At 41.7% G+C, this 21,952-nt stretch overlaps 1 protein-coding gene across 2 annotated transcripts in view; it reads left to right on the forward strand.

The window, feature by feature from the left end:
* JAZF1 (JAZF zinc finger 1) overlaps positions 1–21,952 on the forward strand; it is a 197,039-nt gene that overhangs the window by 171,591 nt on the left and 3,496 nt on the right. For both annotated transcript variants that reach the window (XR_009818760.1, XM_061996528.1), the window contains exon 4: positions 15,902–16,071. Coding sequence is in view for 1 of the 2 variants with exons in the window: in XM_061996528.1 (XP_061852512.1) it covers positions 15,902–16,071 (170 nt within the window). In the remaining variant the exon portion in view is untranslated. The remainder of the gene's footprint in view (positions 1–15,901; positions 16,072–21,952) is intronic.

Consider the following 21,952-nt stretch of genomic DNA (forward strand, 5'->3'; position numbering starts at 1 on the left):
GTGATTTAAATATGTTTGTGTTTGTTGTAGGTTTAGTTACCAAACTAAGAGAGAATTGTGTTGCATTTACATCATTAGGGACTACCTTCTAAGATTAAAATAGTGTACATATAAACTTCTGTTCAAGAGAAGTAACAGATTTTTATAGCGATGACTGTTAATCTTTTATTCCGTTGGATTTTGTTCAGGATTCAAATGCAACTACTGGCAAAACAGTGAGCAAAAAGTTACAGCTGCCTTCTTGTGTTAATGAGAGTTCTTGCTACTGTTGAAATAATTTAGAGCTTAATTGTTCCCTGTATGAGTGACATTTAAAGGGGAGGAAAGTCTGCGTATTTCAGCTAAAGATCTCCTTTCTGCTCTTGCCAAAGGCAGCTGGGACTCAAAAATTAATCTGCAAGGATTCACCTTGCTCCTGGTCCATTGAGGACTTGCCTGTTGGGGGAGCTTTGGTTTTGGGAAGCAAAATACTGTGTGACAGCATGAGTTTTCCCAAGAAAACTTGTTACTTTAAGTAGTGTTACCTCAATGACATAAGATATTGTTCCTATAATCCTGTTGTATAGCATTTGCTTTCATGGATAACTCATGAAGGAATCCCAAGGGCCTTCTCTTGAGTCTGTTCCCTTTTCCAAGAATGCAAAAGTTAATAGAAAACCAGCCATTGTTTGTTGATAATAGCAATCAAAAACACAATAGTAACCAGCCATTTAAATAGTGCATTAGGCATACTGGAAACTAACAGATTGTAAAGGTGTGGTTAATTTTCATTGTTTTAAAAAATGTATTGCCTTATTTTAATGCAAAAGCTCATTCCTCTTCATAGGTATCAAAGCAGCTAACATTTCAGTACAGTTTGCACATGTCATGCTTTCAACAATGAAGTAATCATATGGCAGAGACAGCTGTTATGCAGAGTGCTATAGCAGCGTGTTAAATAGAATCCAGCAACAAAAAGATCTGCTCAGCTAAGCTACTTTGTAAGTTAAAAGAGGACAGTAGAAATGCAAAATAACAGGATGTGTTTTCCCCACAAATTAATTGAGGATTGAGAGGAGAAGGAATTAATTGCTCAAACTTTTTCTGTGTATGGATGCGCTATTAATATGTAGCCAAATGAATCTAAATTTGCAGCAGAACTGCTATTTATATCAGAATGTTCTTTGGCTTCTGTCAGCAGGTGGCATTTCTGAACTCCAAGTTAGGCCAAATCAGGGTAGACTGTGAACCATTAAATCTGCTGTTCATTTGATAATCTGCAGCAGCTTTTCCTTTGGGGAATGCAGATTGGCTTGGTACTGCTATGGCTAGAGGGAGCATACCCTTTTTGTGGTGGGCTTCTTTTTTTAAAGATAGTGCACTGCAAATATCCTTCAATTAAGATTTTAAAGGTGCTTGAAATTAGACTCGGGAGTCATGACAAGTCAGTGGAAAGGAGGACACATTGATGGCTTTTTGAAAATTATGCTACAAATTGAAGTCAGGGGCGCTTAGGCACATGAGTAATGTTAAGCAGCTTATAATACTCACTGAGGAGGTGAAGGCCTGACTTTGAGCACGTTAACAAGTGTTTTGTCAGATTGGATTGAAGTATTCTGCACTTGCAGAGTTGCAAGCTCAAGAATTTATGTGGGCACAAAAGCCTAACTTTAGCCATTCACTTAAAAAGCTTCACCTGCGTTGGTGTACTGTAAAAGCTCGGGTATGTTAATGTAGTATAGTATCATGCAGATGTAATTGAAAAAATAATGGAAAGTAGAAATATAAGATCAAAACTCCAGGACTCTTTTACTAAATCATTGCTGAGAACTGGGCTGACAGTAGCTACATTTTTGTGTATTGGACTTATGGGGTATCTAGTATAGTAAAGCACAAATCAATCAAGTTCCTCTACGGCTTGAAAAAACATCCTTTCAGATGTCTGAGGAACCGTCTCATTACTGGTTCAGACTGACAGAAGTTTCTACTTGCTTAATTGCGTGTTCAGAGACTGAAGAACTTGTATGCTTTGTTTTTATTAAAAATCAGATATGTAGACCCACTCTTCTATAAACAGTATGGGCAAATAACTAAACGATACTTCACGAAATGAAGACTAAATTCTGTTCTCCAGCATAATGAAAGTTTGTCTGAATGCATTTGATATTTCAGGCCTGCAAGGTACGATAAAATCTGTGATAAAATATCTTGAGGCAACTGTATCGTGGTCTGTGGTGAAACTTCCCTCTGAGGGACTTCACCAGTGCCAAGATTTCACATGTCTGTGCAGATGACAAAAGAGAACTTTCTTTATAATTATTGAAGCCAAAATGGTTCCATCTAATTGCAGGTTCGGGGGCCTATATTAATCCTGCAAACTAATTTTTATATATATATATATATATATATATATATACACACACACACACGTTTGCCCAGCATTTAGCAGTCTGAGGCACCTATTCTAACAGAGCCTTATGGGTGTTCTCATAAAAAATAAATACATAAATAAATCTTTTTAAAATAATGAATAGCATTGTGCAAAGCAGTTGATCAGCATATGAGTTAACTATAATATATGTGTGTGCTTAGACATGGTATGAGATTTTAACATGAGCTTTTGGCTGAGGTCGTGACTGAGCATGAATAATAAGTACAATCTGTGGTAGTTTCTAGTTTCTGCCTTAAGGAATAAAGCTGTAGTAGGAGGTTTCCAATAACAATGAAAAATAATAAGTAAAAGTGCAATTATTTCCTGTAGGGGTTTTCTTAGCACAGGTGGGATTTGTTCCCAGCAACAGCTAAAAGATGATGTTTTTTCAGAGCTAGATGCCACATTCCCCTTCTAGGGAGCCAGTCTTTTAAACCTCATACATATTCAGTTCCTTCCAGTAATCCAGAGTGGAAAATGCTCAAGTGTTCATCACAGTGCTTGTTTAAATGCTTCAGAAATTGATCTCTTTTTTTTTTCTAGCAGTTATCTGCTATCAAGTGGCCTTCAGGGTTCCTTAGAGAGGTAGGAGTGTGTATTGCATTGGTTGGTTACTGACAAAACCAAACAAAATAAAAATTATATTCCCAGAACATACTGAGACTTAAGCTTGGAGGATCTGTGGAGCAAAGATGATCTCGTACTGCTTGCACAGCAATGATGCTGTTGTCATTTCTTAGGTGTGACTGCATGGCAAATGATGATAATTACTAATTTACTGCCTCAAATCAAACAGCCTGAATTTATCATATAAAGTCCAAGGGCATTGTCTTAGTCAAACCTGTACAAACCAATAGCTCAGTGATTCTGAAGTGCACCCAAGTTGTATGGAACTAACAGTATCTGGATGTCCCTAAGCAGCTGGAGATCTCTTCTGCTGAGGGACCACCAGCAGACTGCTTAACTCTTGTTGCTCTTGTTTTCTTGGCTGTTTTTCACAGAATTCTGATAAAGCAGTGGCGATAAGTAAAAGTAACTTCTAGTGACAGATTAGTTCCTCATATTTACCACTGGAGATAAAGTGGATAAACAATAACGTCCCATAGGAGTGCAGAGGGATTTCGAGCACCAAGGTGTTGCTGAGGCAAGAGTCAGAAGGAGTGGAATAGGTATGCAGAAAGGAGAGGGAAGAGAGATTTTTGCCTAAGAAATCTAAATAGGACAAGTGTTTGCAGACAGAACCTAAATAGAAAAGTTTTTTCATTTTTTTCCTTTATACCATTTTGTTACATGGCATTTATTGAAATCTAGCTGCGTGATTACCTGGATGCCCGCTCTGCAGTTTGACTGGGCCTTAGAAGAAGGATGAAAGGATTCCCAGGCTTGCTGACTATTTCTCTTACAAGGTCGGCCATGGTGTCCTTTTTTTTGTTTGCCAGGCAAAACTGAATACTTGAAGGACTCTCCAAACCCCATCCCCCATTTGCCTTACAGGAGTTATCTGGTTTGGTTTACAGTGGGTTTAGGACTCCTCAAAGGCAGCTGGACTACATGAGAGGAGAACGTTGGTGAAGTGTTTGCAAGGAGCACAGGGGCCCCAAGCAGATGACTACAGTTCTATCAAAGTCCTGTAACTTTGGGTTATGGATCTTGGAGTATTCCTGTAGGACTGTGCTACGCAAGCCAGCACCATCCATTCAGAGATTTCACATTGCCTCTGATCCAAGGCTGTGAAAATATGTGAACAATTTGGAAAAAAATGATGGGGATTTTCCTGTAACGGACTTTTCGATGGTTTTCATAAGGACACCTTTTACGATAACCTCCCCTGCTGTATTGTAAACTAACGTAGGTTTTTAAGTACAAAAAGGCTTTTACTACATTCACAAGTTAACAGGCCTTTTGTAAGTGTATCCAGAAGAAAGTAAGAGCTGATGGGAGAAAACCAATGTATGCTGTGAGGGGAAAATACATGAAGGCTATTTTATTTTTATCACAGTCATTCTCATAGCTTTCCTCTTCATTTTTTGTTGTTGCTCCTTTCCTGCTTTATGGATGCATTTCCCTTATAATTCTGTAAAATTTCTCATTTGCTCTTTAACTTGGCAGTAAAAATGTGTTGAGACCAGTTTGGTATAAAAGTAATGTTCCAGGAAGATTGACTCAGTTGTCAGATTTTGTTCTTTCCAGTAGAGCTCTGAATCTTGCCAGAGAAGAAGGCACATAAAAAATTAAACATTGCATCTTATTTTTCTCATCTTGCTCACTACAAGTAACTTTAGATGTAACCTCCTGCTTGTTTTACTTCATCTTCCCAGCCCCTTCAGAGTGTTCTTGTTTGATACGGACATAAATTGCACTGGCAATTGTAAAGCTACTGTACTGTAGAATTGTATTTTAGTTGCACATACCTGTAATTAATTGTATGGGAATTTTCACAGCACTCTCCCTAAGGAACAATTTCATTGAAAAGTAATCAAGTTGTCTAGACTGTAGCAACTCATAAAATCATCACTAGTTTTGGGTTTTGAGCTACAAAGCAGCAACAGAAATGTGGCTTGTAGATTTAAAGTACTTCCAAGCACAGGAACTGTTTTATAATCCCCATCGTAGTAGTCTAACCTGGCAAACCTTTTTTAACAGGGTCAAGGACAGAAAATGTACAATAAGCTTAAAATAAAGATTATCTCTGTGTTAATTTGTGATGGGGGGTTTTTTTGGTGTAGAAGTGCAGCCTCCGTACGGGGAGTTTTCTTCCCCTAAATGTGTAAGAAATACACATTTTGTGGAAAGCACGTTGTGCCTGCCTTTCCCAGCTTGTGGCAGAACTGGTTCAGTGCAGGAATAGCTGAACACTCAAAAAGGAACTTCAGTGGTTCTGGGTAACAGTGACAGCATTCATGTTTGTGTGTTTATACTGCAAGGGCCAATTGGTGGAAGGATTTTTATTTCAATTTTTGTTTTTCTTTTTCGACACTGTTTAGCTTCATAAGTAATCTGCTAATTGCCTTGAAAATTACTAACTCTCAGCACAAATGCTTTTCAGAAAGCTGGTAACTGTAGTTAGCCATGTGTAACTTTTAGGTGCTTATTTGAATCATGCCTATGTATATGCACAGAAATATGCATACGTATATATGTATAAAATATTACACTGTCAGACTGAATGGGATTTATTTAAACCATTGTAGTGCCTCAAGAAATGAAAAAAACTGCTGAAGTTGCACTAGTGCTGTATGTCTGCACACTTGAAAGCAGTTAGGGTTTTCAATGAGTTTTTACAGTGCCTAGTAGAAAAAAACAAGCATACTTCTTCAGGCCAGGGCTTCAGTGTGCTGAAGATGGTGAAACTTAAGCAAATGTTTGAGTTTTCCTTGCACCGTAGCCAAAGCAAATCAGAAGCTGAAGAAAGCAAGGACTAATGTACCATTTCACACTCGATGACTTGAAACACAGAGACGTTTATTTCACAGGGGAAATGGTGTATTACGAGTTGATGTTAGCCAGTACATGATCACCAAAATGATGTGAAATTCTAGGAAAAACAGGGCTGTTTGCAGCCCTTGCGTATTACCAAGTGAGCTAAAGGCTATGAAACATTTGCTGACCCCCAACTACCTATTCTCTTGTCTTTTTAGCACTTGTGGCTTGGCAAGTGAAAGACAGCACCCTAATTTTTGCTGAAGATGAAGGCTATGGCTTTGTCTGTGCTAACATAGGTTCCTTCTTGTAAGGTTTTTCCATATATAGTCAGACAGCATCATTCACGGCAGTTTCTCAGCCACTTTCTGCCTCTAATGCCAAAGGATACAAGAAGCCAAGGAGCAGTGGAAAATAACAACTTCAAAAGTACTTTCATTTCAAATTTAGCCCAGTGATACATCATCTGAAACATCTCACACCTGCTAACGTTTCATACACCTGATTGAAATGGCGATAGCTGACTCAAAGAAAGGTTTTGTGACAGCATACCAGGCACAGCGTAGATTTTATTTTACCAGAATCTTTGATTTTAAAAGAGAGGAGACATGACTCCCTGCCAATGTGTCCTTGTGCTTGGGTGTTAATTTTTTTTTTTTTCCCACAGAAACACGGAGAAGGATTAATTTAAAAACTTAACAGCTCTTTCCTGTACATTTTGTGCATAGGCAGGATGACAAAAGCCTTGATCTTGCCTCGATAATCAATAGACATCTCAGTCATTACTGGAAATCCTGAGTATTGTCATTAAGGCTGTCTTTCAAGTTACACTGATGGAGTTTCTTAAATCTAGGTGGTCAGAGCCGTTAAAAGCAGTAGAGAGAAGCATTAAGTACATTTTCGTGCAAAAATAAATCCTGCTGCCATTCAGTGCCTTGAAGTGGAGAATCTGCCATTGCCTCCACCGTTGCTGGTCAGGTGTTTGTAACACCCCTGGGGCTCATAAGCATGAAATTCTGTCGGCCCGAAACTGCCGGGAGAGCGCTGAGCTGCCCTGGGGTCTCGGCAGCTCCGCCGCACCCCGCTCCTCCACGGGCAGCCGGCCGCGGGGTCCCCCTGGCCTGGTTCAGCCCATTCACAGGCGCGGGTCTGCGGTCCGGCCCGGGAGCATCTCGGAAATGCCCCAGGAGGCGAAAGGTGCCCGAGGCGGCGGCGCTGCCCGCGCCCCGAGCGCTGCCTGCAGAGGGAAGGGCGGCAGCTCCTCGGGCGGGAGCCCGGTCGCAGCTCGGCGCGTCCCCGCGGGCTTCGTGCGGCGGCGAAGGGCTGTGCAGGGCATGAGCGGCTTTACGGCCTGTACTGGAAGTGGCTGAATAGCTTTTGTACAGTTGTAAAGCATGTTTAACCCGGTGTTATAAAACATGTCTCAAATGTATTTTCATAGCTTCATAAACTGCAGTTCACTTATGTAGGTACCTTTTATTGTAATCCTGTATCTCAAACATGAAGCTGTTTCCTGATATTGTTTCTACGGGTTTTTTTTCTTTTTAATGAACAAAAGGGGAAAAGAAGAAAAAAAGAAAAACTACCTTTTTATTATATGCATCGGGAGAGTCCTTAAGTACAGTAATAGTGCCCTGAACTTGTATTTCTGTATTTCTAACCTCAGAATGCAGGCCTAGCAACTAAAAAGCCAAAATAACATTAATTATGACTGTTCTTCGCTGCGGTTTTTGGAGTATAAGTTTGGAACAGATGTTCGGGGGGAGAGGAGGAGGGGAGGAAGGATGGATTGTTTCTTTTTCTCAGCCCCAACTGGTTTTAATTCTTTCTTGAACATTTTGAGAATATCTTTAAACATTTGCCAGAGTTTAATTAACATCCTGTGACTAAAGGTGGAAAATGTCCTACTTTGTTTTTCTTCAAACATATACCTGCTCTTGCTGCTCACGCTACAGCCAGAGAAAGAAAATATTCCAGCTGGCATAGGGTTTATTACTGCTACATTTATTTGCAGGTTAAGCCTCAAGTTGGGAGGGGTTTGCTGGATTGATTTATTTACTTGTTTTATTTTCATGATTTTCAAAAAGTACTGTGTAAAACGCTGCCATGTAATTACAGGAAGGTTATGCTCTGTTTTGGTGAGTGCTTAACAGCTTATTCTTGTTTACATGAGGTTGTAGAAATCTAGTTTTAAAATATGTTTAAAGTAGAGATTGTGTTCTTGGGTTTATCATGTTTTTCCTGTACTATGTATAAACAGATGATTGTGCATTATTGAAAGTCGTTTTTTGTGGAAAACAGGATTGGGAAAAAAGTTTATACAAAGAATACAAAATAACTTCCCGAGACTATTGGCGCAGTGTGACCATAAAACCTCAACGGCACATTGTGCAGTGACATTATAACAATTTGCTTTAGCACCTCTGCAACGTTCTCAGAAAGTCCTGTTCTACAAAACACATGCCGTGGTATCAGTTGACTGTTTTTTCCAGAGTCAGTTCTTTACATGCACGTTTTTGTGATTAGTTGCTGTTTCATGAGTAAATGGAAGCGGGAAAATTTTTTTCTCATTTAGGTTATTATGTCATATATTTTATCTGCACACATTTATACATTCAGTGAGTTGTAACATATCTGCTTATGTAGGTGTGGAAGCTCCTTTTAGTTGTTTGTGATTTTCTGTGGTTTAGTTTTAAAGGCTGGTGTTTGATATACCAATATCAAGATAGAAAATATACCAGAATAGAAAACAGTCCTAAGGTCACATAACGTCCAGCTGTTCCATTAGCCCTTATATTGGCTCTGGAGGAATATTTCTTTCAACTTGAGTGTTATTCTGTTTCTCTTGTAGCACAAAATGGTGTGCAGATTTCATGTGTAAATGATTCCAAATTTTCTGGCAGTGAAAAAGAACGTATAATGCTAATGTCATACTAATAGAAAACAATTCTGGATTTTTTTTGTACCTTTATCATTGTAGCTTTACCTCCAGGATTTTAGGGTGATTTCCCATACTGGCTAGCTCCGCTGAAATCATTCTGTAACCACGATACCTACAGGATCTGAAGGGTTTGTGTGCTTTCCAATGTGGATTCAAACTTTGTAACTGAATACATTTCCAGTCACTTTAAAGTTCAGCTTGAGCTTACACTGAGCATTTAAATGAAAACTAGAGGTGATCTGAAATGTTGTAATCAACCTATCTGCCGTTTCGTGCAAAACACCAAGGTTACGTGCCGGTTGGGTACATAACTGCTCACGGGTTCATCCTGTTTGAAGTACAACCCTCCAGAACAGCTGTGGAAAGTACCTTTTGAGACTGTCTGTGACAGGGAGAGAGGGTAGAGGATGTCCATAAATGTCTCCTTGCTTGCTTATATGTTCCTTCTTTTGATATAGCAGACCCTGCTGACTGAAAGCTACTCTTCAAGTTATGCAAACAAACAAGAAAAAGTTGGGGTTTTTTTAAATGACAGATTTGTTCCCTTATGCATAAAAATAATGTTAAAACCATATTGCTCTTCGTATTTCAGTCCATGACATGAGGTACTTTTTAAAATTCTCTTGGTGCCTATTCACCAACTGATCCTTCCATCATCCAGAGACAATAGAAAATTAGTTCTTCTGAGTAGTAATAGTTCCTAAACAGCTCATTATTTAGTGCTCGATGCTTGATCTGAGCAAGGAGAGGACTGGGAGGAAGGGTGGTTTCTCCAAAAGACATTTCTCTGGCCAAATCCTGCTCTGACTGGTGTCGTGACAAAGAGTAGGATGGGCTGAAGTGTGAGACAAGGGCCGGACATGTGCAAGAGTGTGAGCACCATGGCAGTGACAACCGCAGAGCACAGGGCCCGCTTGGTGTAAGGCCAGCTCAGTAATCACTTATAAATGCTACTTTGATGGCTCTTTTGTGATCATGCAGAGGGATGGAGGTCTCTACCAGCCTTGGCCAGTGCCCGTTTGACAAACCATAACCATCTCGGGCAGCTCCCTCAAGTGACAGCAGAGCTGCTGAGCATGCAGTTGGCTTTGAGAACAGATTTGCCTCTCCCAGGAACAAAGTCCAGAGATATTTGATGGGATAGGAGAGAAGGCTTTAAAATGCATGTACTTGTGCCTGTTAGCTGAAGAAAGGCTTCAGCCTTCCCCATGTTGAACCAAGGGCTCACTTTGTGTAGGTGCTTAATCCAGACACTGGAATTGCACTTGCAATGTGAAGTGCTCTGTTTAAACTGCCCTGAGTTTTCTTCAGTTATTTTACATATGTGTTTACACCATCTTTGGGGACATGAATGAGCAAAGTATTTTTGAAGACACAATAAATTAATCTGACCTTTCACACTTTCTGTCCTCTGACTCCTCCTCAAGTCCCCAAAATAAGCAAGCTTAATCTGTTTGGATGACCCAGTGTCTGACGTGTTGTCTGAGTTTGCAGACCCAATGCCTTGTGCCACCTGTTGCAGCTCGTAGCTGAGAGAGTTCTGCTGCAGCTTCTAAAGATGTACGTAGCAGCTATGACGCACGTTATTTAACTGTTTGATATTTCATTGCCCCTAGTATTTATTTCCTGTGCTTTATATAAAGGAAGACCGTTTCATTTGGAATTACTTGATATGTGCTTAGATCAACAGTGAGTATCACCTGTGGGAATGTTCTCCCTGCTGGTGACCGTGGCTAAGACTGTGCATCCATGTGCACAGAAAGAAGTTTGGTAAATCCATGAATGTGCTTTAGTGTTCGACCAAAATTCACACAGTATTCACTTTTTTTAATCAAGGAGGCTGTCACAGTAAATGAGAGTGCAAACGTCCTAAGATAAGAAGCACTTTCACAAAACTGCTTCTATGAAATATAAACTACAAGTCCTACGCAGGACAAAGTATGAAGCTGTATTTTTATGAGCAATCATTGGAATTACCATGAACTTTCAGTGACACTAACAATGAACTACTCAGTGACACTAGCAGTGCTGGTTCCCATTGCAGGAAGCTCATTGCTCGTAGTTATTTGTTGTATCCTTAAATGTATGCTTTCTGGTCACAAAAATAATTGGCAAGGGTGTTTTGGTTTTGTTTTTCTTCAGGGTAGGAGAAAGGAAGAACTCATAATGTTCTTGATCAGATGTCAAGGTAGATTTTGTTCACTGTAATGGCATACACAGTTTGTGCTGGTTTTCATCAGCTTTGTGCTTTTCAAGGCACAGCATAGAAGTCTTTAGATTCAAAAAGTAACGTAACTGCAACTGATGTGCACCTGCTTAGAACCAAGATTCATTGAACGTTGAGGGAAAAAAACCTTTGTAAGTCTCATGGAGCAGTGAATTCACTCACATAAAGGGAAGAATTTCTCTTGGCTAGAGTGATGTGAATACCAGATAAACCTCAGAAAGACAGGAGTCCAGATTTTTAGCAGAATAGCTGGGATATTGTCTATTGCAGAGTGTCCCATGATTAACTCTCTACTGAATGTTCCTGAGATAATTGAATTACTGACTTTATCTACTGAGAAAACAAACAAAAAAGTAGTAGATGGGCATTCAAGAGGTGAGGTCTTTCCTGTAGGATTGTTGTTCTCCCTGATTTCAGTAGCAAAACTGACTGGAAGATGAGGTACAGCAGGTCTTTATGGTGCAATTTTGCTTTTCATCACACTACAAAGACTTCTTACCACACAGACAGTAATCATAATCCCTTTTTGTGCATGTGTATGCTTTTGACAAACAGTGCTGTGATGCAGACAGCCTTCTCGTTTTTGTGATGGGTTGTGTTTAAACGCAACATAAAAATTACAAGAGAAATAACTTGCCAGAATACTTTATGACCCTGTATGTTTTCTGTCTTTTCATAACTAGTAACTTATTTCATGTAGTCCCTGGCTCAGATATGCCAGCTGTGCTCAGTGCTATCTACCCCAAGTCCAGCCTCCACCAGTGGAGTCCACCTCCTCTTTGAAGACCAGTGGCATTGTCTCAGCATGGAAAATTCTAGAAATGGAAAAACCCAACGAACTTAAACTAGTATTATTTCCTTGCCTTTGTTTTGTTTCATTTTATTTAATCTGCTGGGGGCGGCACAGATGAAGTGAGCCTTTTGGCAAGGCCACTGGAGTGAGGAGAGGGGAAATGGCTTTGTGGGACAGGACTGAGGGAATATTGCATGAGAGGGCAGAGACAATGTTAGGAAGATGTTACTGAGTCATTTGGACAATAGAGCAGTGGGTTTAGGTTAGGCTGAGGTAGAGCTATGTAGGGACTCTGAATGAAAGCCAGATGATGAAACTGGATATGGTGAAAAGCAATGAGCTAGCAAAGAGCCTCAGAAATAGCATTGCCAGAGGAGAGAGGTGGAGGAGGCAGTTTTCTTGCTGTAGTATAACTAGTATTTAGTTACGGTAATAATACCGTGTATTAGTGCACTGCCCTGCTGAAAGCATGTGCTTTATCAGCCTTTCCCTTCCAGATATGTAGCTGCTTCACCTTAGAGAAATGCGGGTTGTTGACTTTTGAGGGAGGTTTTTGTTCTTCAGACTCATGAAGCATAATTCCAGTATTTTCCCACGACGTGGTGCCGAGGGGATATCACTCTGCCTTCGGAGCCCCACGGGGGATGGCAGTAGGACTCTTGGCAGGAGAGCTGCAGGAAGGCCCCTGCGCAGTGCCTCAGGACAGCAGCATGCCCTGGCAGAGCGTCCTGGTCAACATGTGCATGGCAACATCCACAGGAGATCAGTGAGCCAGCTCCCTTGGAGCTCTTTTAAGAGTTGCTGCAATTACTTGTCCAAGCTACGCAGCTGTTGCAGCTTGGAGCAGGCCGTAGGTTAGATGGCTAGATGCAAAGGTGCTTTTAGAAAAGTAATTATTTACAATTATTACTGTGAAACACCAACCAAGTTGAAAAAACCCCAAGAAGGCAAGCAAGCTGCATCTTGATCAAAGTGCAGCGCCGTGTGCTTCCCCCTGCGCGCACGGCTGCTGCCCTGGCGCACTGCCGCCAGCGCGGGCCGCGGCCTCTGCACCTGACTGAGGCCGGGGGCTCCTGCCCACTGCACACAGCCGCCGGCCTCGGCCTCACCAAGCTTTGATGAAATGCCTCGTCTAGAGGCTGTTTGCTGTGGCAGTGCCAAGCAGCATGTTATACTGTTGGTTTTCCCTGTGCCCCGCACCACCAGCGCTGGTGTGTTGCACACCATCGGTGAGGCACCACATGGGCTGCTGCTGCTCAGAGACACTGACAGCCGGGGAAATAAAATTCTGGGGTAGAATCAGTTAAAAGCCTAACTCAGTGTTGTTTTTCTGTGGCAACTGAAACAACACTAATTACTTAAAGAATAAATTTCTATTGCTAGTGATTTTTTTTCACACGACGGTAAGTTTCTTTGCATTTTGTTCATACCAGAACCTTCTTAAATACATTTTGAAATTTTCTTTTAAGAAAAGGGTACAAGCAGTTGAGTTCAGTAGGACACTGTTAGATAAAAGCAGTGATAGGCTGCAGTTCCAGCTTTGTACAAAGCAACATGCCTTTCAGGGATTGGCACCGGTAGTATTACTGTTTTGTGTGAGAAATATATATTTACATGGTTATTCGTGCTTGAAAAGCTCATCGTATTTGTGAAATCTGTAGTGACAAGTCTGGATTTAAAAACTTAAAACAATGGAGCATTTGCTTATACCACTTAAATAACTCTTTTGACTATGCCAGACAAGTCTTTTGTTCAGGTAGGCTGATTAAAATAAAGCCATAAGGATGGTCTGATCTCACAGATGCTTACGCACGCATTTCGATTTCTTCTGTCTCTCTCTCCTTCAATGTGTCTACTTACAAGTGAAGCTTGGGCAAACGTTGTTATAGAATTAGGTCTTACTGTACAAAGTTATTTAGAAAAATTAAAAGGATGTCCTGAAAATACAGGAAAACCCTATGGAAATGCATAATTGCAGTGATTGCTGCTTCTCTCCACTGTTCGTGTATCTTTTCCCTTATATACCGTATTTCATATTAAGCCTGGTGGTTGTTTTGTAAAAGCATGCTCCTTGTAACCAAAAGCAATGAGATCTGTCATAGATGTCGTACAGTCTCAAATGTCGTTTTCTTTGGGAGGACAAAATCCTGTTTGGGAGAAAAATCACTCCTTCTTAAGGGGGGGTTTAACGAGGAGGGGGAGATGGTAATGGCAGAAATTACTGGAATAAGTGTTTAGAATTGTTGTGTATTTTCTCATCCTAGGAGTGCATATGTGTATTTACAATGGGGTTTTCTGTTGCATTTGCTTAAAAAAAAACCCACTGAGCTAAAAAGTATGAAAGGAACAGCTTGAGGAATTTTTTCCATCAAGATACAATCAAGAGCAGGAAATCGTAGAAGCAGAGTTGTGGTTTTGCCTCCATTTTTTTATTAGTTAATTAAACTATAACAACTCTTAACTTCATTTTAGGTTAACTGTTTCTAGAGTTCAGAAATATTTTAAGAGGTCAATAATGCTTTCTTTGGCTCCGTCTCGTTCAGTGTGGGATGGGGAGTCGCAGTCAGCAGAGCGGCGCTTTCCAGATGTGCCGCAGAGCGGGTGTGCGTGCGCTCATGTCGGCAGTTGGTGGTGGCGGTGGTGGTGGGAAACCATCCGTCTCTCCTCATCTGTGCACCACCCTGTTCAGCTGAAAACCAAAGCAGGAACGGAACATGGAGAGCCTGACATCTGTACATGAACTGACACTATCCAATTAAAGATCATGAACCCCGAGAACTTTCAGCTACCAGTCAACAAGCATTTTTACTCTCTGGTGGAGAGGTGCTGAGTCAAGAGTGAGAGTGCTGGGGAAGGGAGAGTCCAAAGGGCAGCATTTGAGATGATGGGTGTGTATTTAGTTTCACCAGAAGCAAAAAACCCCAAAGACCCCCCAGCACATTGATTGCAGTACGAGTTTTGTCTGTGAAGCAGGGTGTTTCTTTTTTGAAGTGCCATGAGGCATCTGTCCACGTTTTCTTCCCTGCTTGTAGAGCTGCTTAGAGGTGTGCACTCAAAGGGCATATGAGGGAAGCAAACAGAGCCATGCAACTGTCACGTAACTGTCTTTCATAACAGGAGCTATTCCAGCACTCAGAGCCAAATCGCCTTTCAGCAGAAAGGATAAAATTGAGCAGAGCTGGGAAAGAGAAAGAAGAAAGGGGAGGGGAAACACAGCACCACCTCCTGCTGACACCACAGTAGTTTCCCTCAGCTTTCCCTCTGTCTCCCTCTGTGTGTATTTTCTTTTTAATCCGCTGGGGCTCTTCCCTCCCCTGCTTCTCTTTTTATTTTTTTTTAACTGTATTTTTATAGTTGGAATATTCTGCTTTCTTAATTTCTCTTGTTTCACATTTAACTTCTTCAGAGGATTTCATTAATAGTTATTGCAATTAAAAGTAATGAATAAGGAAAAACTCAGCACCAGCTGCTCAAACGGCTGTCATGGCATATCTGGAGCATGATGCAGTCTGTTCAGGGCAGCCACACAATGCAATTTATCCCCACACCTGAGGGAATGAATTTCACAACTGTAATTGCTACAATATAATTCTTATTAATGTTGTGCTATAATTCCTATTAATTCCAAAGGGCTAGTAAATGCATTAGGACTTGTCAACATATTATTTTACACTGTTTATGATCTGTAGAATTACGCTCTTCAGTATTGTATTGCATAAAGAAAAGCCTTAAAATTAGCTTTAATTGCAGACGGGGGAAAAAAACCCACATTTTCTGTTTGGACACTGGGAAAGACAGAAGGATCCTGGTGTTGAAGGAGTAATGAAACTGCATCAGTCCTTTGAACTTTCTGTGCCACGCAGTTAACAGTTTATGAAGGTATATTAATAACGCCTGTCCTGGTTATAAGAAAAAGAACCACTGGTGGCTTTATGAAGAAATAAATAACTGTAAGAAAGATAGGTTTATAAAATGAAAAATAACTGTCTTCCCACAAAGACAAAGCTGGGGAAATTACAAGTCACTGTAACTGATGTAATAAATGCAGAACGTGTTATCTTGCTGTGCTCTTATTTATTCTTGTTTTATCTCTCTGCCCCGCTTTTCTAGGTAGTGAATATGATGAGGAGGAAGTAGACTATGAAGAATCAGACAGTGATGAGTCCTGGACCACAGAAAGTGCTATCAGCTCTGAAGCTATCCTTAGTTCAATGTGCATGAATGGAGGGGATGAGAAACCTTTTGCCTGTCCTGTTCCTGGATGTAAAAAAAGATATAAGGTAAGCAGTAGTGCAGACCTGTCTTATGGCCTGCTGGTGTAGTGAGGGATGGGAGGAAAGCCTCTAGAATCAATTTAACGAGCTTTGCACGTTTATTTTTGTGGTACATATTTTATTCACTGGTTTCCTCTCAAGCACAGCCAAGTTATCAGTTTTACAAAGAATGTAGCCTTTTGCATCCCTGTCTGTCAAGACTACCTACAGCGACTCTCTCACTTTACACATTTTAACTAGCTTTCTGTTATTTATACAAATTAACTGCAGAAGGTGCAAGAGGTGCTACCAGCAACGTTCTCTCTTGGATCTCTTTCACAGACACTAAACAAAAAGCTTCTGCCCATCAGTGCCAGAACAAATTCCTTCTGCTTAACTGCTGGAGATACTGTCTCCCTTTTAGTGAGACAGTGCCCAGAGTCCTTTCCCTGGTCAAGGTGTTGTGTGGGAGGTGGCAGTTAACATTTTGCAAGTCAGAGGTTACCTGGGGACGGCAGAACCTGGGAGAAATTGCGGCATTATTCTGCCCCAGGTCCAAGTCCCCGTGTCTCGTGTGCACAGCCGTCAGCCTGTCTGGCCCCATGTGCGGGGCTCTGTGTAGCACCATCACCACCCCATTTAATTACTGGCCATAGGGAGAAATTTTTGTTTGTTTATGGGAGGGAAACATCTTTAACTTCGAACCCTGAGCTGGCTGGTACAGAACGTGCCGTGATGTTGTGAGGACAGGAGGATTGCATCACGTGAACTGCTGCAGAGGCAGATGAAATTGTACTGAACAGCTTGGACTTCAGAACGGTATTCTATAGCCCTTGACATTTGGGAACAGAAATAGCGTGTTGGCACAGCTTCTCTAAATCATTTTCTCAAGTTTTCGCATGAAGTACTGGAAAATTCAACCCCTGACCTATACTCTGGAGAAAGCAGTGGCGGTTGGGTTGGTTTTATACTAGTTTTATTTTATGGTTTCCCTTCTAAATAACTGAAAAGTAGGGTCTTAAAAGAGAACAGAAATATGAAAGAGAAATCTAGGAAGACCAATAACGTTTGAGATGAAACAGTTGGGACACAAACGAATGAGCTGTACGTGAAGCCCCGCAGTGGATGAAATCGTGTGTCAGTGACGCTGCAGCTGCTCTGGTCTGCAGCAGCTCCCGTAGCAGCAGCCCACAGGCCTGGCATTCTTGTGCAGGTCAGCTAACACTGGCAGTGCTTCCTTACAACATCAGCAAGAAAGCAGCCTGCTTGTTTCTTTGTGACATCCAAGTCTTTTGTTGTTTTGGGGTGGGTTTTTTGCCTTAACTATGTAATGGTTATTCTCTTCAGCCACAGGAAGAACTGAAACAGGGCAGAGGGAAAGATGTTTTCAGACTATTTCTTTGCAATATTACTTTGCAGATAGACCCACATTATTCAAGGTTAACACTCTTCTTGCGTGTGGTAGAAGATGTGCCAGATGAAGGGTGTAGTATAAAAGCTAAATCCCTAGCTCAGGAAGCAAACAAGCCATGGTGATTGTTAGAAGTCACTGTGCCCACAGGGCATCTATGCATTGCAGAAAACATTCACTTAATGGCAAAGGCTAGAAGGAGAACCCTGTAATTTGCTATATCCTGTCTGTTCTCTGTTTGACTGCCAGCCCTCTGTCTTTTTATTGCCCAAATAAGCAAGCTGTTTCTGCCTGCTCCTGCTATCTCACTACCTTCATCTCAAATGCATGAGGACTGTCTTAAGGGATATCGTGTACACCATTAATGTTAGAACACTCAGGGAACAAATTCACAGCCCTTAGAGATGCTGACAGACAGAGAGCAGCAGCAAATAAAAAGTACCATATTTTCCTAAGAGGCTCACCTCTGTTTAGTGCTGATAGGGAAACACATTTCCTTAAACTCTGCCTCACCTCATTTCTCTTTTCTGTGGGCTCTGTTTCCTCTCTTTTTTCTTTTCAGACTATTTTTTTCTTTTTTACATTTTTATCTTTTGTTTCCTTCCTTTCAGCCCTGTATCAGCTGTGTTTCTCGTTTCCTCTTCATCTTCCTTCTGCTTAACCCCCTCCTCTGATGAATTATTTGTGGAGTCTGGGTAGGGAGTCCTGTGATCAAAGCGCTGAGACTTTCTGGTGGGTACTGGATAATCACAGTCAGGGCTGTAAAACAATTATAGTGCTCCAAACAGGAACAGGGACATGCACATACAGTAATTGCCAGGCTCACTTTACGGCTGAGAAAGGATGCATTCCTTCAGGGAGCGAGGAGGAAAGGAGGATATACACAGTTTTCTTTTGTCTGGCCTTAGGTGACGTAGGTCTGAGAAGGAGAAATGTTATTTTTAGGTAGGTTATTTGTATTACAGTACTGCTTAAAGGACTCGGTAGGGATGGGGCTCCTTTTTGCAAACAATGTACAAGGATAAAAGATAGCCTCTGCACTGAAAAGCCATTATGGAAAGGTAAATAAGGCAAGAATGAGTACAACAAACACTCCCAAGGAACGGGCTGGGGCGGACAATGGAAACTGTAATGAGAACATGTTTATACACAAGCTGAGATGAGTATCAGAAGACCCTACTGGCCTCCTGCCCAGCTGCTATCTCTTGGCAGTTTCCCATAGGCAGTGCAGTACAAGTGAGTCATAAACATTTAGCTGCTTTTCGGGAACTTTGTGTTTTTTTAAGAAATAGAATTGGGATTGGTACTTGATCTAGTATGGCACAGATTTTCTGAGGAGACAAACATGGGGGGGACAGATTGGTTTTTTTTATGCTATGTAAATTTGTTTGTGGGACAGTCACAAACAGGTAACTGAATCTGGACCACAGCGACTTCTAGATGCTTAAAACACAGTAAGCCTCTGAATTAATTTCTGAAGCCTGCTTTCTTCTCTAATTGTGGTTACTGACCTAGAAAATAAGTTACTTCCTAGTTTGCCATTTATGGATTCACTTTTTCTTCATATGATTTGTATTTGATATTTTAAATCTGCGTGATTCAAAGGAACCCAGAGATCTTTTTAAGCCTTGTTCTTGTGGAGTCCACCCTCACCAGACTGGATTCACGTCCACGTTTAGATGCCCTGTCCCCAAAGTGTGTGGGTATTGAGTAGTTCACATGCTTTTGCAAAATGCCATCTGTAGGAGCTAAAGTGTAGATCTATAAAGGTGGCAATTAGTTTTCCTTTTATTGAGTACCACCTCTGTGTGCCAGTTAATTGGTCTTTAGCTCTGGAGGGGGATATTCAAAATGTGTACGTGATGTAGATAAACTTATTCAGGCAACTTCCAAACAGCAAATGAAGTTTGATATAGGACAGATAGATAGATAGATAGATAGATAGATAGATAGATAGATAGATAGATAGAGATAACAAAACCAACCCCCAAATAATGCACATATACTATTACAGAGAAACCACTAGAATATTTGTCATCGTTTTTCTAGTTGTGCAAATACTATAATAAAATAATGGTAGGTTTCTGTGCGTAGGAGATGTAGCTGCTGTGCGTGACTGCGTTTTGGCCTTGGGCAGGAGAAGTGGTACTTCCCAAGAACATGGTGACATTAGGCTGGTCTTCCTGGCAGGTAATTTGGACATGGGTCCAGGGACTGTCAGGCGTGGTGAACCCCATAGAAAGCTGATCCAAGAGCAGGAGACTCAGCAGAGCTTAGGGAGGGAGAATATTAAAGTCAGAGGGGGAAAGAAGGGAGTTTACTTGAAAGAAAAGAGCAAGCCAGAGCTTGCAAGTTGAGCACACAGGAACTGGACCCAGAAAGATAACTTCAGGAGGAACAGCCGGGAGATACAAAAACACGTACAAACATCCAAGTTTGAACCAAGAAATCCTCCCAAATCATCCTCAATGTCTCTTTTTCTCCCTGAAGAGGGTGGCAAAAGCTCTCTGCAGCGCAGTGGCTTGAGGAGCACTGATGTGCAAGGGACCGTGCCCAGCAAGTGCCCTTATGTCCGTGCAAACCAGGTAGTGCCAGTCTAAACTTCTCTATCTCCTCTTGATCTGGTCCCAGGTTAATAATTGTTTCCTCCGGTTTAAGATTTTAAGAGTGCCCTTCTGTATCCCCATCTTCTTCCCCTATCGTTTGTGAGAGTAAATAATGAGCAACCTAAGTAAGCAGAGCAATAAAAGTGATGTATGAGTTTGGCAGCAGGCTTTGCCATACCTCAACAAACTCAGCCCAGACATACAACAAAGTGTTTACATTACAGCAGTGGAAAAAGTGCTGAAGAGTTGACTGTAATTCTAACAACAGTTTTCTTTTAGACAGGAGTACAGGTCACATTTCATGTTGTACTACCCCTCAGACTCTGCCTGCAGTACTATTTTTCAAACCTTCCATGGCCCAATTAATTCCACGCAGGTTTCTGGTTTAGCATTTCCTTGATTTTTTTTCTGCCTGAAAGTGCTTTTCTTGCCTTATCAAAGCACACGGTGCACTGGGGGCTGAGTGCATCACCACAAAGTCTGAGTCAGGAGAGGAGCACCATTGGCATGGAGTAGCGAGGACGTTGGTGACTGCAGATTTATGGCATCTGTAGCAATTGATACTAGTTTAAAGGTATCTTTAAAGTAATTTCTTACAAAAATTAAAAGTCTGAACAGGCTCTTCAGTTTCTAAAACAAATAGTGGGTTTGGGGATAGCCTTGTTTTAAAAATTTCACTGCAGTAGCAGAAGCTCAGCAGGCTGCCCCCAGATTCTCTCCCCTTGGAATGTACAGGTCTTTAACAGTACTTAGGTGCTGCCAGATGCCTTATGATGGTCCTCATGTTATCCAGGGACATCTCCAGTGGTCCTGCAGGTGCTGAAGGTTGGAACTGTCTGCCAAACCATCTTAAAGCTGCCTCAGGATCTCTCATTACTTGCAGGGAATTCACTTGGCTGCTTTTGAGGAAGATTTGTAGCTTTGATGTGCTCTTACCTGTGCCATTGGAGCAGCATTCTACCTCCTCTGAACACTTCACCCAGCAGTAACCTGCGCTGATGGCTCTCACTCATGTGCCTGCTTTGTATTGCAGGCTGAAGGTTCTCATCTCCCACATCTCAGCTGACAGCTGTACAGGAGCTGGCCAGTATTGTTAAGGGCGTGAAGGACAATCTGGGGACTGGATTTACATCTTCAAGTGAGGATTCAGTGCCTGGATATAGGCACTATTATGTAGGATAGAAGCATGAACTTGTGGGCAGAGCAGTTGGGCCCTTTTTCCAGGGTAGATATTTTAGGTTACAGTTAAAGCATTTCTACAAATCAACCTCTCCAGATGCCCAGAATGCCCTCAAATGCCACCCCAGGCAACGCTGGGCATCAGGAGTTGTGACAAGAACAGTCCCTCAGTCAACTTTATGATTGAAACCAGAGAACTGGTTTTGCTTAAAGACTGAAAATACATTGCTGCTGTGGCACAGGTTGTGTTATAAAGAAGGACCAGCGTTTTCCAGTGGCAGGATGAGAACACCGTAGCTATTAGGGAGACTGGGTGGTTTCTTGTGCAGTTCATGCTTCTTTTCTGGCGGGAGCTGTAAGTTCCTTACACTTCTGTGGTTGGCTGTGGTGAGCCGTGCTTAGAGCTGAGCAGAGCGGGGCTGCCCACAGGGGAATGTCTCTTTCAGGAAGGGGGGACAGCACCCAGGATTCTGACACAGGATAAATTGGATCAGGAGCAAGGGAGGAGCAAGGGAAGCAGCGGCGGGAGGGCAGTGTTGAAGGTGTTAATCTCATGCCTCTGTAGGGTGTGCTTTCTGATGTATATAGAATCTTTGGCAGTTTTAGGAGGTGCAGCTCTGTTCTGTTTACTGGAGACTTTTTCTTCTTCTTTTCCCCCCCCTGCCCTGAACTGGCTAAGTTGTCCAATTGCCGTGAGTTCCAAGCTGGAGCC

This window comes from Colius striatus, chromosome 5, assembly GCF_028858725.1.
Source record: "Colius striatus isolate bColStr4 chromosome 5, bColStr4.1.hap1, whole genome shotgun sequence".
Classification (NCBI taxonomy): domain Eukaryota; kingdom Metazoa; phylum Chordata; class Aves; order Coliiformes; family Coliidae; genus Colius; species Colius striatus.